The 17,440-nt window shown below is 55.8% G+C and overlaps 1 protein-coding gene across 1 annotated transcript; it reads right to left on the bottom strand.

The window, feature by feature from the left end:
- Positions 1 to 193: 193 nt before the first annotated feature.
- DL89DRAFT_295099 (uncharacterized protein) lies at positions 194 to 17,399 on the bottom strand (the record flags this gene model as incomplete). The annotated part of the gene is made up of 7 exons (XM_040890597.1): positions 194 to 234; positions 669 to 740; positions 1,175 to 1,472; positions 1,506 to 1,689; positions 1,718 to 2,317; positions 2,371 to 9,965; positions 9,993 to 17,399. 7 exons carry the CDS (start codon positions 17,397 to 17,399, stop codon positions 194 to 196), a joined length of 16,197 nt encoding a protein of 5,398 aa, XP_040740666.1.
- Between the last annotated feature and the right edge of the window lie 41 nt (positions 17,400 to 17,440).

Below are 17,440 nucleotides of genomic sequence, written 5' to 3'. Positions count from 1 at the left end.
AAAAAAAACAAGCAAAAGGAAGCTGTGCGTGCCTAAAAAGATCTTGGTCAAGCTGTCTGGGAGGAAGGTACTAGGTAGCATGTTCTCCTAGTGATAAACTATAAAGGTTCTGATAAAACCGAATGTAAGCGTTCACAAAACTATATTGGAAAACCAGGAGGAATCGATGCTGCGCTTGTGACATCGTTTGTGTTTAGGCCAGGTTGGTGCAGAGCTGCTTGTTCTGCACCCAGACTATGTGCATGCAGTGCTGCCCAAGGATGTGCTGGATAAATATCGTCTTAAGGTTAAGGAGTGTGAACAGAAATCTAATCGCTATTGGCAAGAGTGTGCTTGGAAATCACACATTTGTCCTAATTCAAGGAAGCCCCGCCGTTTGCACCTGACCAAGAGTCACGGGTGTATATGGACCTGGCTGCTCGGACAAAGTACGACCGGTCTCCAAAAGGTAACGCTTTTAAGACTGCCATTTTTATATTTTTATTCGCATTAAACATCTTTGCTATATGATCCTTATCCTCATCCGCATCGTCCGAATCGCTGCCATATGTCCTTAGCATATCCGAAAACACTAATGGTGGCCTCTTTAGTATCTGCCTTTGGCTTGACACATGTGACGTCCAGACCAGTCAGCGACCTGGTCATTGTGGCTCTGTCTTGTATTATACCGCGCTTCACTATATTCTTCATCTGCTTCTTTTTGTCCTGCTGCTGCCGCGGGATCTTCGACGGATCAAAGTCTGGCAGGAATATATTTGTTGAGGATCTTGTGCTCAGACATGGCAGTGAAAATGTAGACTATTGAATATTGACTGCACTTTGGTGACGTACGCTATGTGTGGGGAGCAAACAATATATAGTGATAGCTGAGGAATGTGGAATGAAGGGACTGTCAAGGAAATTGGGAGGAGGAAACGGAATATCTGTGGGCTGCTGGAAAGCAAAGTGCTGTGGGCGGGAGATGTGTTGTTCATACAGGACATGGGGCAGTCGATGCACATGGCATAGCAGTCAGCAGAGGACTGGAGCAAACTTGCCAAAGAGGGAATGTGTGCCTGCTGGTGGAAATTCATGTGGTTGGTACCACAGCATCCACTACCTCAAGTGGTGAAATGGAATAGAAACTGAAATTTAGGTAAAAAAATAAAAGGATTGAAAAATCACTCAGTCGCACCTTTGACCTCGTCGTCATCCTTGTGCTTGTTGATCTGCTTCTGACGAGCTCGCATCAGGCGCTCACGCACATTGCGAGAGAGCTTCAATGACGCCTTTGATGATGACGATTGGTGTCCGTGTGCAGTGGCGCTGTCTCCACCACCAGAGGAGCTCTTTGCTGGCATGGAAGCACCGCCTCCAACCTGCTGCGCCTTGGCCAGTGACGGTGAGGAGACAGGCGATGCCTTTACCATCAGCATCGGGTCAGATGAGGATGCTGCTGTAGCCGAGCTACTGACAGGCATCGTCTCAGCTCTCTGGCTAGCGAGGCGGTGGCTATAAAACTCCACATTAGGGTCTGCTGGCTCCGTTGACACCTCGCCTGTGTCGTTGAACATGGTAGTGGACTGGATCGCACGCAGTGCATTGGCATCGCCTGCTGCAGCGGCCGCCATGGCAGCCGCGATATCGGCAGTCGTCTTAAGCTGTGAGTAATTGGTAGCAGCAGCAGCCGACACTGCCTCGCCCGACGCGCTTTGTGCTGGTGTTCGCGGGACTGAACGGCGAACGGGCACGGTTGACCGATGCTGGCGGTGCTGAGCCGCTGCTGAATGAGCCAGTAGCTGTCTGAGCCGTCAGGATGCTTGGCCGCACAGGTGTTGCTACCGACCAGCCGCCATCGGACCGCGACTTGGAGTTGTCGATGGTGGGAGTTCCTCCTTGGGTAGTACCGTAGCTGAAGCTGCTGTGCGCTGGCGCGCCCGGCGGATCGAAGCTGAGCATCGTCGGGTCAATGATACTGTGCCGGGGCAGATCAAGGTACGTGGCCTGAGCTTCAAAACCTTGGCCGCCCATGTTGTAGTCCATCGAGTAGATGCCATCACGGTATGTCGACTGACCATCCATAAAGTCCATCGGGAGCATCCCGGCACGCAAACCACCGCTGCCGCCCATCTTGTTCTTTTGCGACTCACGGTGCGATTTCTCGTAGGCAGCGACCACACGGGCTTGTGGTGAGCTCGAGCTGCGGGTCTGCTTTTGTTTGCCAGACTGCGCCAGCTTGCGGTCGCGGCGGCTCTTGGCTGACTGCGACATGATCGAGTACGAGTTGTAGATCGACCGGTTGTTCAGCTGCTTCATCGAGAAAGTTGCTAGTGTTGTGCTTTTCAAAGTCACGATCAGGTCAGCACCATCTCGGAAGGCTTGAAAGCAGACTTCTTCGGCTGCCTCAGCGATGCCAAGGCTGTTTCAGAGCCGCCGTCGTCATTGCTGCCATCCCCCTCGTTGTCGCTGTTCTCTGCAGAGTCAGTGATATCGCCTGAGCGTTTGCCGTCGGACAACTGCTGCTCCACCCCAGACATCGCATCACCCTTGCGCGTAATGTGCTCGCCATACTCGCGCTTGTACTTCATGACTTGCTTGCGCAGAGCACGGGCCTGCCTTGCGCTGCTGCGACGTCTTTTGCTCACGATCGCCCTTGCGAAATCATGGTAGGCGGTGCATCGCGGTAGCCGACTACTTGCCCCTGGGCTCTTCTTGGCACGCTTTCCAAAGGCAGTGCCCAGGAACGATCGCCGGTACCTCTCCGTATCATCGTCACAGTCATCGCCGTCGTCGTCATCGTCGTCGTCGTCGTCATTGTACCCATCATCGTCGTAGATACCATATGGCACATCGTCCCGACCAAAGTAGTCGCGGGGATGCATCGGCTCCATCTCATCGTCGCTGTCGCTGTCATCGTCATCAGAGTTGGACTGGGAATCAGTCGAGTCGTTTATCGTGTCAACGATGGGCACAATATCGCCGTACTCGTCATACATCCGCGGTTGGAAGCGTGTGATAGTCGTCAGCAGCGTCTCAAACCGCAGGGGCTTGGTGATGTACTCGTCCATCCCAGACGACAGGCAGCGGTCGCGATCTCCCAGCATAGCATGTGCTGTCAGCGCAATAATCGGCGTGCGGAAATCAACGCCCTCACTCTCCTCCCACTTGCGGATCCGCTTGGTGGCCTCAAATCCGTGGACTACTGGCATCTGGATGTCCATCAGGATGATGTCGAACGGCATCGGCACACAGGCAAACTTGGACTTGGGATCGCGCACACCGGCTGGCTTGGTCTCCTCGGGGCTTTCCTCGGTCGTGTTGTTGTACGGATTGTCCTCGTCGGCCTCCTTGTCCTCCGCGTTCGGAATATCGATAGAGTCGAGCACGAGTGGCAGGTCATCAGGAGCCTTGACAGCTGGCGGGTACATGCTGTCAGCAAATACCGTGCCTTCAACGGCCTTGGGCTTGTCGGACTCGCTGCCTTCCTGCGGCTGCCCACCTGCTTCAGCGCTCTGGGACTGGACAGAGGCACCCTCGTTGGCGTCACCGCCATCTCCGGACTCGTCAACTTCAGTGATGCGACTGAGCCCTGGCTCGGCATCGCCGATGAAATCGATGCGCTCATCCGTTGGCGTCGGCTCGTCAGGATCCATGGCAAACGGCGACTTGGACTTGGCACGACTATGCGATGGCCCGCTCCTGTCGTTCTCCGACCCAGGGTTGGATGCGTCCTTCCTGATATTCTTGCCGTATATGTCCATATTGCGCTTCCACGTATCCATGACAGCCTCTACTGCCAATTGCCCATTGGACACGACCTCGACTTTGTGGTTGCACTTTTGCAGGATGCGTAGCGCAAGCTTCTGGTTGACCACATTGTCCTCAGCCAGAAGAATGCGCAGGGGGCGCTTGCGGTACTTGGACAGATCAGGAATAAGCGAGTGTGTCTCGAGGGCTGGCAGCATCGCGCTGGCAAGCTTGCTGTAGTCAAACGGAATGTCAATGTACGAGTTGATGCCGAGCTCAATGATGCGGTTGACGTTGATGCAGCTGTTGCGCGGGTCGGCAAAGTAGACAATGGGCATGAAGTTCAGGTTGGTCAGCCCAGTGGACCGCAACTCATCGGCGGTCTGCATTGTATCGACAATGAATGTGTCAAACATGGGACGGTGCTGTGCTCCGCGCCAAATCAGGCGCTCGGCCTGCTCTGCTGTGTCGACAGTCGCTGTGCTCAGATGGAACGAGTGGAGCATCTCACGCAGCTTAACCACCATTTCCTTGGCCTCCGGGTTGTTGCGGCAGTCGTAGATAACCAGCACATGGCGGTTACGGTAGGGCAGAATGCGACGCTCGAAGAACTCAAAGTTAGGCACAGGTGCCTCAAGCTTGCAGGTGAAGATAAAGTTGGATCCGAGCCCATATTCGCTCTCGACGCGGATGTCACCTCCAAGGAGACGGCAGAGGCTACGCGAGATGCTGAGACCCAGACCCGTTCCGCCGTATCTACGAGTGGTTGAACCGTCAGCCTGCGTGAATGTCTCAAACACGACATCAATCTTGTCCTTGGGGATGCCAATGCCCGTGTCCTTGACTGAGATCTCGAGCGTGAGCTCGTTGCCCTGGCGCTGCAGGCAACGGCAATTAATCGAGATTTCGCCCTCATTGGTAAATTTGACCGCGTTGCCAACCAGATTAGTCAGCACCTGGCGCAGTCGATGCGGGTCGCCGACAACGTTGTCGGGGATATCAGGATCGCACATAAAGAAGACGTTGAGGCCCTTCTGCACCGACTTGATCGACAGAGTCTTCAGCACACTCAGCATGGCGTTGCGCAGCGCAAATGGAATCTGCTCCATGCTCATGCGACCAGCCTCAATCTTGGACAAGTCAAGCAGGTCATTGAGGATTGACAGCAGCGAGTTCGACAGACTCGACACAATCATCAGCGAATCACGCTGTGTGTGCGTCAGGTTGGTCTCCAAGGTCATCGAAGTCATTCCAATGATACCGTTCATAGGCGTGCGCACCTCATGCGACATGTTAGCCAGGAACTCGCTCTTGGCACGGTTGGCTACCTCGGCTGCCTGGCGGGCCTGCATGTTACGCACGATACTCACACGCAGCGATGTCACCATGCGGTTGATCTGTGACTTGAGCGCGTCCATCTCGCCAGATGCGTCAACGGTGATCATCGAGTTAAAGTCACCGCCAGTGGCGGCCGCTGTGATCTGCGCAAACGCACGTACCTGGTTGGTGAGGTTGAGAGCCATGGTGTTGACCTTGGATGTGACCTCCAGCCATGCACCCTCGACGTCGTGGACAAGGGCCTGCACGCCGAGCTTGCCCTCAGTGCCGACCTCGCGGGCGACCTTATTGACCTCAGCGGCGAAGACAGCCAGGCGCTTGACCATGCTGTTAATTGTGTCTTTCAGCTCGCCCATTTCGCCGCTAAGAGGAACAGTGACAAACTTGGTCAGATCACCGGCCGAAATCGCCTTGGTCACCATTGCAATGTCGCGCACCTGGTTTGTCAGGTTATCAGCCATCCGGTTAACGTTGTTGGTGAGCGACTTCCAGGTCCCATCGACGTTGGGAACATTTGCCTGGCCACCGAGCTGACCATCGGTGCCGACCTCCTTTGCGACACGGGACACTTCCTTGGCGAAGATGCTGAGCTGGTCTACCATGGTGTTGATGGTCGTCTTCAGCTCTGCCATCTCACCCAAAGCATCGACATTGATCTTCTGCGTCAAATCGCCGAGCGCAACGGCCTTTGTGACCTCGCTAATAGAGCGCACCTGGTTTGTCAGGTTGTCTGCCATCTTGTTGACGTTTTCGGTCAGATCCTTCCAGGTACCATCGACGTTGGGAACATTTGCCTGGCCACCGAGCTGACCATCGGTGCCGACCTCCTTGGCGACACGGGACACTTCCTTGGCGAAGATGCTGAGCTGGTCTACCATGGTGTTGATGGTCGTCTTCAGCTCTGCCATCTCGCCGTTCAGTGGAATCTCAACTTTGCGCGTCAGATCACCTGCCGAAATCGCCTTGGTGACATTGGCAATATCGCGCACCTGGTTGGTCAAGTTGTCTGCCATCTTGTTGACATTGTCAGTGAGCGACTTCCAGGTGCCGTCAACGCCTTCAACGTTGGCCTGACCGCCCAGCTGGCCATCAGTTCCTACCTCCTTGGCTACACGCGACACCTCAGCAGCGAACGTGCTCAGCTGGTCCACCATCGTGTTGATGGTCGTCTTCAGCTCTGCCATCTCACCGTTAAGATCCGACGACACCTTCTGGCGCAAATCACCAGCAGCAACCGCCTTGGTGACATTGGCGATGTCACGCACCTGGTTCGTCAGATTGTCCGCCATCTTGTTGACATTATCTGTCAGATCCTTCCAGGTACCGTCGACATTCGGGACATTGGCCTGTCCACCGAGCTGCCCATCAGTTCCGACCTCCTTGGCCACACGCGACACTTCGGCGGCGAACGTGCTCAGCTGGTCCACCATGGTGTTGATGGTCGACTTGAGCTCGCCCATCTCGCCATTGAGTGGCACCTCGACTTTAAGGTTCAAGTTGCCTGCTGAAATGGCCTTGGTTACTGTGGCGATATCACGCACCTGGTTGGTCAGATTGGTGGCCATCTTGTTGACATTGTCAGTCAGATCCTTCCAAGTGCCATCGACGCCGTCGACATTGGCCTGTCCGCCCAGCTGACCATCGGTGCCAACCTCCTTGGCCACACGCGACACCTCAGCAGCGAAAGTGCTCAGCTGGTCCACCATGGTGTTGATGGTCTGCTTGAGCTCGGCCATTTCTCCATTCAACGGAATTTCGACCTTACGTGTCAGATCGCCTGCTGAAATGGCCTTGGTGACATTGGCGATATCACGGACTTGGTTGGTCAGGTTGTCAGCCATGGTGTTCACGTTGTCGGTTAGCCCCTTCCAAGTGCCATCGACATTCGGGACATTGGCTTGCCCGCCGAGCTTGCCATCGGTACCAACCTCCTTGGCCACACGCGACACCTCATCAGCAAACGTACTGAGCTGGTCCACCATGGTATTAATGGTCTGCTTGAGCTCACCCATCTCGCCGTTCAGCGGTACCTCGACCTTGCGCGTCAGGTCGCCTGCTGAAATAGCCTTGGTGACATTGGCAATATCGCGCACCTGGTTGGTCAAGTTGTCTGCCATCTTGTTGACATTGTCAGTGAGCGACTTCCAGGTACCATCGACGTTGGGAACATTTGCCTGGCCACCAAGCTGCCCATCAGTACCAACCTCCTTAGCGACACGCGACACCTCAGCAGCGAACGTGCTCAGCTGGTCCACCATCGTGTTGATGGTCGTCTTCAGCTCTGCCATCTCACCCAAAGCATCGACATTGATCTTCTGCGTCAAATCGCCGAGCGCAACAGCCTTTGTGACCTCGCTAATAGAGCGAACCTGGTTGGTCAGGTTGTCTGCCATCTTGTTGACGTTGTCAGTGAGCGACTTCCAGGTGCCATCAACACCCTCGACGTTGGCTTGTCCGCCCAGCTGTCCATCAGTACCGACCTCCTTGGCGACACGCGACACCTCAGCCGCGAACGTGCTCAGCTGGTCAACCATGGTGTTGATAGTGTCTTTCAACTCTGCCATCTCGCCGTTCAGCGGCACCTCGACCTTGAGATTAAGGTTGCCGGCTGAGATTGCCTTGGTGACATTGGCGATGTCCCGCACCTGGTTGGTCAGATTGGTGGCCATCTTGTTGACATTGTCTGTCAGATCCTTCCAGGTACCGTCGACATTTGGGACATTGGCTTGTCCGCCTAGCTGCCCATCAGTTCCGACCTCCTTGGCCACACGCGACACTTCGGCGGCGAACGTGTTGAGCTGGTCCACCATCGTGTTGATGGTGCCCTTCAAGTCACCCATCTCGCCGTTCAGCGGCATCTCGACCTTGAGATTAAGGTTGCCAGCTGAAATTGCCTTGGTGACATTGGCGATGTCTCGGACCTGATTCGTCAAGTTGTCCGCCATCTTGTTGACGTTGTCCGTCAAGTCCTTCCAAGTGCCATCAACATTCGGGACGTTGGCCTGTCCGCCGAGCTTGCCATCGGTACCGACCTCCTTGGCCACACGCGACACCTCATCAGCAAACGTACTGAGCTGGTCCACCATGGTATTGATGGTTGTCTTCAACTCTGCCATCTCACCGTTAAGATCCGACGACACCTTCTGGCGCAGATCGCCTGCTGAAATGGCCTTGGTGACATTGGCAATGTCACGCACCTGGTTCGTCAGATTGTCCGCCATCTTGTTGACATTATCTGTCAGTCCCTTCCAGGTGCCATCGACATTCGGGACATTGGCCTGCCCGCCAAGCTTGCCATCAGTACCAACCTCCTTGGCCACACGCGACACCTCATCAGCAAACGTACTGAGCTGGTCCACCATGGTGTTGATGGTCTGCTTGAGCTCGCCCATCTCACCATTCAGCGGAACCTGAACCTTGCGTGTCAAGTCACCCGCAGAAATCGCCTTGGTGACATCTGCAATGTCGCGCACCTGGTTGGTCAGATTGGTGGCCATCTTGTTGACATTGTCTGTCAGATCCTTCCAGGTACCGTCGACATTTGGGACGTTGGCTTGTCCGCCCAGCTGACCATCAGTTCCGACCTCCTTGGCCACACGCGACACTTCGGCGGCAAACGTGTTGAGCTGGTCCACCATCGTGTTGATGGTGCCCTTCAAGTCACCCATCTCGCCGTTCAGCGGCACCTCGACCTTGAGATTGAGGTTACCAGCTGAGATTGCCTTGGTGACATTGGCGATATCACGGACTTGGTTGGTCAGATTGGTGGCCATGTTGTTGACGTTGTCAGTCAGGTCCTTCCAAGTGCCATCGACATTCGGGACGTTGGCCTGTCCGCCAAGTTGACCATCGGTTCCGACCTCCTTGGCAACTCGGGATACTTCGGCTGCAAATGTGTTGAGTTGGTCCACCATGGTGTTGATCGTGTTTTTGAGTTCGCCCATCTCGCCATTGAGCGGCACCTCGACCTTACGCGTCAGGTCGCCTGCTGAAATAGCCTTGGTGACATTGGCGATGTCTCGGACTTGGTTGGTCAATTTGTCTGCCATCTTGTTGACATTAAATGTCAGATCCTTCCAGGTACCATCAACATTGGGAACGATCGCCTGGCCACCAAGCTGCCCATCAGTTCCGACCTCCTTAGCGACACGCGACACCTCATCAGCAAATACATTCAGCTGGTCCACCATCTCGTTGATAGTTGTCTTCAGATCGCCCATCTCTCCGAGCGCATCGACATTGATCTTCTGCGTCAAATCGCCGAGCGCAACAGCCTTTGTGACCTCGCTGATAGAGCGCACCTGGTTGGTCAGGTTGTCTGCCATCTTGTTGACGTTGTCAGTAAGCGACTTCCAGGTGCCATCAACACCCTCGACGTTGGCCTGTCCGCCGAGTTTGCCGTCAGTTCCAACCTCCTTGGCCACACGCGACACTTCGGCGGCAAACGTGTTGAGCTGGTCCACCATCGTGTTGATGGTGCCCTTCAAGTCACCCATCTCGCCGTTCAGCGGCACCTCGACCTTGAGATTGAGGTTGCCGGCTGAGATTGCCTTGGTGACATTGGCAATGTCACGGACCTGGTTCGTCAAGTTGTCCGCCATCTTATTGACATTATCTGTCAGTCCCTTCCAGGTGCCGTCGACGTTCGGGACATTGGCCTGCCCGCCGAGCTTGCCATCGGTACCGACCTCCTTGGCGACACGCGATACCTCGTCAGCAAACGTACTGAGCTGGTCCACCATGGTATTGATCGTGTCTTTCAGCTCTGCCATCTCGCCGTTCAGCGGAATCTCAACCTTGCGCGTCAGATCACCAGCAGAGATAGCTTTGGTGACATTGGCGATGTCGCGCACCTGGTTTGTCAAATTGTTAGCCATGGTGTTGACATTGTCTGTCAGTCCCTTCCATGTGCCACCCACGTTTGGTACGTTGGCTTGACCGCCAAGCTTGCCGTCTGTGCCGACCTCCTTGGCCACACGCGACACCTCATCAGCAAACGTGTTCAACCGGTCCACCATGTCGTTGATTGTGGTCTTCAGGTCGCCCATCTCTCCGAGCGCATCGACCTTGATCTTCTGTGTCAGATCGCCAAGCGCAACAGCCTTAGTGACGTTGCTGATTGTCCGCACCTGGCTGGTCAGGTTGTCGGCCATGGTGTTGACATTATCGGTGAGCTCCTTCCAGGTACCGTCGACATTCGGGACGTTGGCTTGGCCGCCCAGCTGACCGTCGGTACCGACTTCCTTGGCCACACGCGACACCTCCCCAGCAAAGATACGCAGCTGGGACACCATCCCGTTCATTGTCGTCTTCAATGTGCCCATCTCGCCACGCGCATCCACAGCAATGACCTTGGTTAGATCGCCGCGCGCAACAGCGGTGGTCACATTTCCGATAGACCGAACCTGGAACGTGAGGTTATTGGCCATGGTATTGACGTTGTCCGTGACCTTCTTCCACACGCCGTCGACGTTAGGAACAAATGCCTGGCCACCAAGCTTGCCATTGATGCCGACCTCTAGTGCGACTCGTGAGACCTCATCGGCAAAGATATTGAGCTGGTCAACCATTTCGTTTATAGTGGTCTTAAGGTCCAGCATTTCACCCTCGACGTCAACTTCAATTTTCTGCGTCAAATCGCCGTGTGCGACAGCCTTGGTGACTTCGCTGATGGATCGGACCTGGGTCGTCAGGTTGCTGGCCATGGTGTTCACGTTGTTGGTCAGATCCTTCCATGTGCCATCAACACCATCAACATTGGCCTGGCCGCCAAGCTTGCCTTCAGTACCCACTTCCTTAGCAACTCGTGTAACCTCATCCGCAAACGTGTTGAGCTGGTCCACCATCGTGTTGATGGTATCCTTGAGCTCGCCCATCTCGCCATTGAGTGGCACCTCGACCTTCATGTTCAGGTTACCCGCTGAAATCGCCTTGGTGACGTTGGCAATGTCGCGCACCTGGTTGGTCAGGTTGTCTGCCATCTTGTTGACGTTGTCAGTGAGCGACTTCCAGGTCCCATCAACGCCCTCAACGTTGGCCTGTCCGCCGAGCTGCCCATCAGTTCCAACCTCCTTGGCGACACGCGACACCTCAGCCGCGAAAGTGCTCAGCTGGTCCACCATCGTGTTGATGGTCAACTTGAGCTCACCCATCTCGCCGTTCAGCGGCACCTGGACCTTGCGCGTCAGGTCACCAGCAGAGATAGCCTTAGTGACCGTTGCGATGTCACGGACTTGGTTGGTCAGGTTGTATGCCATCTTGTTGACGTTATCGGTCAAGTCCTTCCAGTTGCCGCTAATGTTCTTCAAGTGAGCCTGACCACCAAGTTGGCCGTCGGTGCCGACCTGGAGTGCAACACTCGACAGCTCTGATACAATCCCGCGGAGCTTGTCGACCATCTCGTTGATAGTATTTGTGAGCTCGCCCATTTCGCCGTTGACAACAATGTCGATCTTTTTGCTCAAGTCACCTTCAGCAATCGCGGTGGTAACCTTGCTAATCGAGCGTACTTGGTTGGTCAGGTTGTCAGCCATGGTATTCACGTTGTCAGTAAGGTCCTTCCAGGTACCGTCGACACTTGGGACGTTGGCTTGTCCGCCTAGCTGACCATCGGTACCGACCTCCTTGGCAACTCGGGATACCTCGAAGGCGAATGTGTTGAGCTGGTCCACCATGGTGTTGATGGTCTGCTTGAGCTCACCCATCTCGCCATTGAGCGGCACCTCGACCTTACGCGTCAGGTCGCCTGCTGAAATAGCCTTGGTGACATTGGCGATATCACGGACTTGGTTGGTCAGGTTGTCTGCCATCTTGTTGACGTTGTCAGTGAGCGACTTCCAGGTCCCATCAACGCCCTCAACGTTGGCCTGTCCGCCGAGCTGCCCATCGGTACCAACCTCCTTGGCCACACGCGACACCTCAGCCGCGAACGTGCTCAGCTGGTCCACCATGGTGTTGATGGTCGACTTGAGCTCACCCATCTCGCCATTTAGCGGCACCTCGACCTTGAGATTCAAGTTGCCTGCTGAAATGGCTGTAGTGACCATTGCAATGTCACGGACTTGGTTGGTCAGGTTGTCGGCCATGGTATTCACGTTGTCAGTAAGGTCCTTCCAGGTACCGTCGACATTTGGGACATTGGCTTGTCCGCCTAGCTGACCATCGGTACCGACCTCCTTAGCAACTCGGGATACCTCGAAGGCGAATGTGTTGAGCTGGTCCACCATCGTGTTGATGGTCTGCTTGAGCTCACCCATCTCACCATTCAGCGGCACCTCGACCTTGCGCGTCAGGTCGCCTGCTGAAATAGCCTTGGTGACATTGGCGATATCACGGACTTGGTTGGTCAGGTTGTCTGCCATCTTGTTGACGTTGTCTGTGAGCGACTTCCAGGTCCCATCAACGCCCTCAACGTTGGCCTGTCCGCCGAGCTGCCCATCAGTTCCAACCTCCTTGGCGACACGCGACACCTCAGCCGCGAAAGTGCTCAGCTGGTCAACCATGGTGTTGATGGTCGACTTGAGCTCACCCATCTCGCCATTTAGCGGCACCTGGACCTTGCGCGTCAGGTCACCAGCAGAGATAGCTTTGGTGACATTGGCGATGTCTCGGACCTGGTTCGTCAAGTTGTCACCCATCCGGTTGACGTTGTTAGTCAGCGACTTCCAAGTTCCATCAACACCCTCAACATTGGCTTGACCGCCAAGCTTGCCGTCTGTGCCGACCTCCTTGGCCACACGCGACACCTCATCAGCAAACGTGTTCAACCGGTCCACCATGTCGTTGATTGTGGTCTTCAGGTCGCCCATCTCTCCGAGCGCATCGACCTTGATCTTCTGTGTCAGATCGCCAAGCGCAACAGCCTTAGTGACGTTGCTGATTGTCCGCACCTGGTTGGTCAGGTTGTCAGCCATGGTATTCACGTTGTCAGTAAGGTCCTTCCAGGTACCGTCGACATTTGGGACATTGGCTTGTCCGCCCAGCTGACCATCAGTTCCGACCTCTTTGGCCACACGCGACACTTCGGCGGCGAACGTGTTGAGCTGGTCCACCATCGTGTTGATGGTGCCCTTCAAGTCACCCATCTCGCCGTTCAGCGGCACCTCGACCTTGAGATTGAGGTTACCAGCTGAGATTGCCTTGGTGACATTGGCGATATCACGGACTTGGTTGGTCAGGTTGGTGGCCATGTTGTTGACGTTGTCAGTCAAAACCTTCCACGTACCATCAACACCTTCGACATTGGCCTGCCCGCCAAGCTTGCCATCGGTTCCGACCTCCTTGGCGACACGCGATACTTCGTCCGCGAACGTGTTGAGCTGATCAACCATGGTGTTGATAGTGATCTTGAGCTCACCCATCTCACCGTTCAGCGGCACCTCAACCTTGCGCGTCAAATCGCCGGCCGAGATCGCTTTTGTCACCGTCGCAATGTCGCGTACCTGGTTCGTCAGATTAGTCGCCATGTTGTTGACATTGTCGGTCAAGTCCTTCCATGTACCCTCGACATCAGGCACTGTCGCCTGTGCGCCCAGCTTGCCGTCAGTCCCGACCTCTTTGGCGACACGCGACACCTCGCTGGAGAACGTTTTCAGCCGAGCAACCATGTCGTTGATAGTGGTCTTCAGGTCGCCCATCTCACCCTTTAGCGGGACAGTGACCTCCTTGGACAGATCGCCCTCAGCGACGGCCTTGGTGACCTCGGCGATGTTGCGCACCTGATTGGTAATATTGTCGGCCATGTTGTTGACATTGTCTGTGAGCGTTTTCCAGACACCATCAACCCCGCTCATGTCGGCGTGTGCTCCCAATTGGCCCTCGGTACCGACCTCGTGCGCGACCTTGGCAAGCTCCGCGGCAAACTGGCTGACCTGGTTGACCATGGCGTTGATAGTGGTCTTGAGCTCGCCCATCTCACCATTCAAAGTCACTGTGATGCGCTTGGACATTTCGCCTGCTGCAACTGCCTTGGTGACCTCAGCGATGTTGCGCACCTGAATCGTCAGGTTGTCAGCCATCTTGTTCACATTGTCGGTCAGGTCCTTCCAAGTGCCGTCGACATTGGGCACATATGCCTGGCCGCCGAGTTTGCCATCCGTGCCGACCTCCTTGGCAACACGAGATACCTCTGACGCGAACGTCTTCAGCTGCCCAACCATAGTGTTGATGGTGTCCTTCAATTCGCCCATCTCGCCGTTCAGCGGAATTTCAACCTTGCGCGTCAAATCTCCGGCTGAGATCGCCTTCGTAACTGTGGCAATGTCTCGAACCTGGTTGGTCAAGTTGGTGGCCATGTTGTTGACGTTGTCCGTCAAAACCTTCCAGGTGCCGTCAACACCCTCGACGTTTGCTTGGCCGCCGAGCTGTCCATCAGTGCCGACCTCCTTGGCGACACGCGAGACCTCCTTGGCAAAGGTATTGAGCTGATCCACCATGGTGTTGATAGTGATCTTGAGCTCATCCATCTCGCCGTTCAGCGGCACCTGCACCTTGCGCGTCAGATCGCCAGCTGAAATAGCCTTGGTCACCGTCGCAATGTCCCGAACCTGGTTAGTCAAGTTGTCGGCCATCTTGTTGACGTTTTCTGTCAAGTACTTCCACGTGCCCTCCACATCAGGCACTGATGCCTGGGCGCCCAGCTTGCCGTCAGTTCCAACCTCCTTGGCGACACGCGACACCTCGCTGGAGAACGTCTTTAGTCGGGCAACCATGTCGTTGATAGTAGTTTTCAAAAACTCCATCTCACCCTTGCACGGGATGTCGACCTGCTTGCCCAGATCGCCCTTGGCAACGGCCCGGGTGACCTCAGCAATGTTACGCACTTGTCTTGTGATATTATACGCCATCTTGTTGACGTTGTGCGTCAGGTCCATCCACACGCCTTGCACGCCGACGACACGCGCCTGTGCACCCAAACGGCCCTCCAGACCAACCTCGATGGCGACCGTGGTGACCTCGTCGGCAAAGTGGCTGAGCTGGTCCACCATCTGGTTGATTGTGTCCTTGAGCTCGCCCATCTCGCCATTCAGTGGAACCATGACCTTGCGCGATAGCTCGCCGGCGGCAACAGCCTTGGTAACGTCAGCAATGTCTCGGACCTGGTTGGTCAGATTGTCCGCCATCTTGTTGACATTGTCAGTCAGGTCCTTCCAAGTGCCGCCAACACCCTCAACATTGGCCTGCCCGCCAAGCTTACCGTCGGTACCGACCTCCTTGGCCACGCGCGAGACCTCAAACGCAAAAGTGTTGAGCTGGTCCACCATGGTGTTGATAGTGATCTTGAGCTCATCCATCTCGCCGTTCAGCGGCACCTGCACCTTGCGCGTCAGATCGCCAGCTGAAATGGCCTTGGTCACATTCGCAATGTCACGAACTTGGTTGGTCAGGTTGTCCGCCATTGTGTTCACGTTGTCAGTCAGAACCTTCCAGGTACCATCGACATCGGGGACATTTGCCTGGCCACCGAGCTGCCCATCAGTACCGACCTCCTTGGCCACACGCGAGACCTCAAATGCAAAAGTGTTGAGCCTGTCCACCATTTCGTTAATAGTCGTCTTCAGCTCTGCCATTTCACCGTTAAGCGGCACCTCGACCTTGCGTGTCAGGTCACCGCGGGCCACGGCCTGGGTGACTCTCGTAATATCGCGTACCTGCTGTGTCAGGTTATCCGCCATACGGTTAACGTTGTCCGTTAGATCCTTCCAGGTGCCGTCGAGTTCAAACCAGTTTGCCTGTCCCCCCAGCATGCCGTCAATGCCAACCTGGACAGCCACGCGGGTCAGCTCCACCGCCATATGGTCAAGTCTGGTAACCATCGTGTTGATTGTATCCTTGAGCTCAAGCATTTCGCCGCGTGCCTCGACCTGCACCGTGCGCGTCAGGTCACCGGCTGCCACGGCCTTGCAGACATTCGAGATATCGCGCACCTGGTTGGTCAGATTGCTGGCCATGCTGTTGACATTATCCGTAAGCAGCTTCCAGACACCGTTGACGTCGGGGACCTCGGCAGTGACGCCCAGCGTGCCTTCGGTGCCGACGGCATGCGAGACGCGGGTGACCTCAAACGAGAAGGCACTGAGCTGGTCCACCATGCTGTTGATCGTGTCCTTGAGCTCAGCCATTTCACCGTTGACGTCAATCGAGACCTTCTCGGACAAGTCGCCGTTGGCCACAGAGTTGCAGACGTGCGCAATGTTGCGCACCTGCTCCGTGTGGATCCGTGTCATCGTGTTGACCTCGTTCATAAGCTCAAGCCAAGTCCCGTTCAGTCCATCAATGCTGCCCTGGGTGCCGAGAATGCCACGAATGCCGTCGTTGCGTGCCACGCCGACGATTTCATGGGTGACAAAGGACAGCAGCGAAGCCATGCGGTTGACACGGTTCGCCAGCTTCTGGGTATGCGTAACTGGGTGGCTAATCATCGGAGTTCCTGTCAGCTGGCTGGAGGATGCCGATACGTGACCAGCAGCGCCTGTGGGCTTGGTCAGTGGCCACTCCTTCTCGCCAGCACCGTCAATGTTGTGGCAGCGCGTGCACCTGACCCGGGCATTGAAGTCGCCGTGCAGCACAGCATCGGCAACGCGCTCGCACGCCTGGATGCACTCGAGACACACAAGCTCGCCGGTGCCTGCCACCGTCGCATACCCATTCAGCGAGGCGCTGACCATCGGGCTGTTGGGCAGACTACCAGAGGTACGTGCTGGCATGCCGGTGGCAGCCGGCAGGAACGTTGCCCACCAGCTGTTGTAGTTGCTCTCGGTGGTCGACCCGCCAATGGACTCGTCTGGCTGCAGCTCGGCGCCAGTGGACACGGGGAACGTCCCGTTTGATGCATACTGATCGATAACGGGGTCAGGTGCAGCCCCCAGCGATTTGAGTTTGGCCTGAGCTGACTTGAACGCTAGCGACTGCTGTTGAAGGTGCAGTGCCATCTGCGACAAGTGATTTTCGTACGTGGCCTTGGTTTGCTGCCACGCCTCCTCGCGCTGCACCATTCGGCGCAGGCTCTGCATCACACTGGTATCGGAAAATGCCTCGGTTGCTGAACTCACACTATGGCGGCTCGGGGATGTCTTGGGCAGACGGATGCTGAACCATGCCGGGGAGCTGCTAGCGTCCCGGAAGCTGGCAAATTCGCCCGAGCTGCTGATATCGCCGGTGTCGTATCCAGACTGCTGGCGGGCAGCCTGCTCGATGGCCACACCCCGGCTATGGCTCACGGCAATATCCTCATCGTTCGAGGTGGTCAGATAGCTGTCGACCACCTCGAGAGACGCGGCAAAGTCGCCGTCATCAAGCCTAGCGAGAGTCTCGCCTATATCGTTTTTCATAGACATGATTAGCATACAACGACCCCAAAGGCTCTTCTCTACCGTGC

This window comes from Linderina pennispora, assembly GCF_002104995.1.
Source record: "Linderina pennispora strain ATCC 12442 chromosome Unknown DL89scaffold_14, whole genome shotgun sequence".
Lineage (NCBI taxonomy): Eukaryota > Fungi > Kickxellomycota > Kickxellomycetes > Kickxellales > Kickxellaceae > Linderina > Linderina pennispora.
The sequence above is the reverse complement of the archived record's forward strand: the minus strand, read 5'-3'. Positions and strand labels throughout refer to the sequence as shown.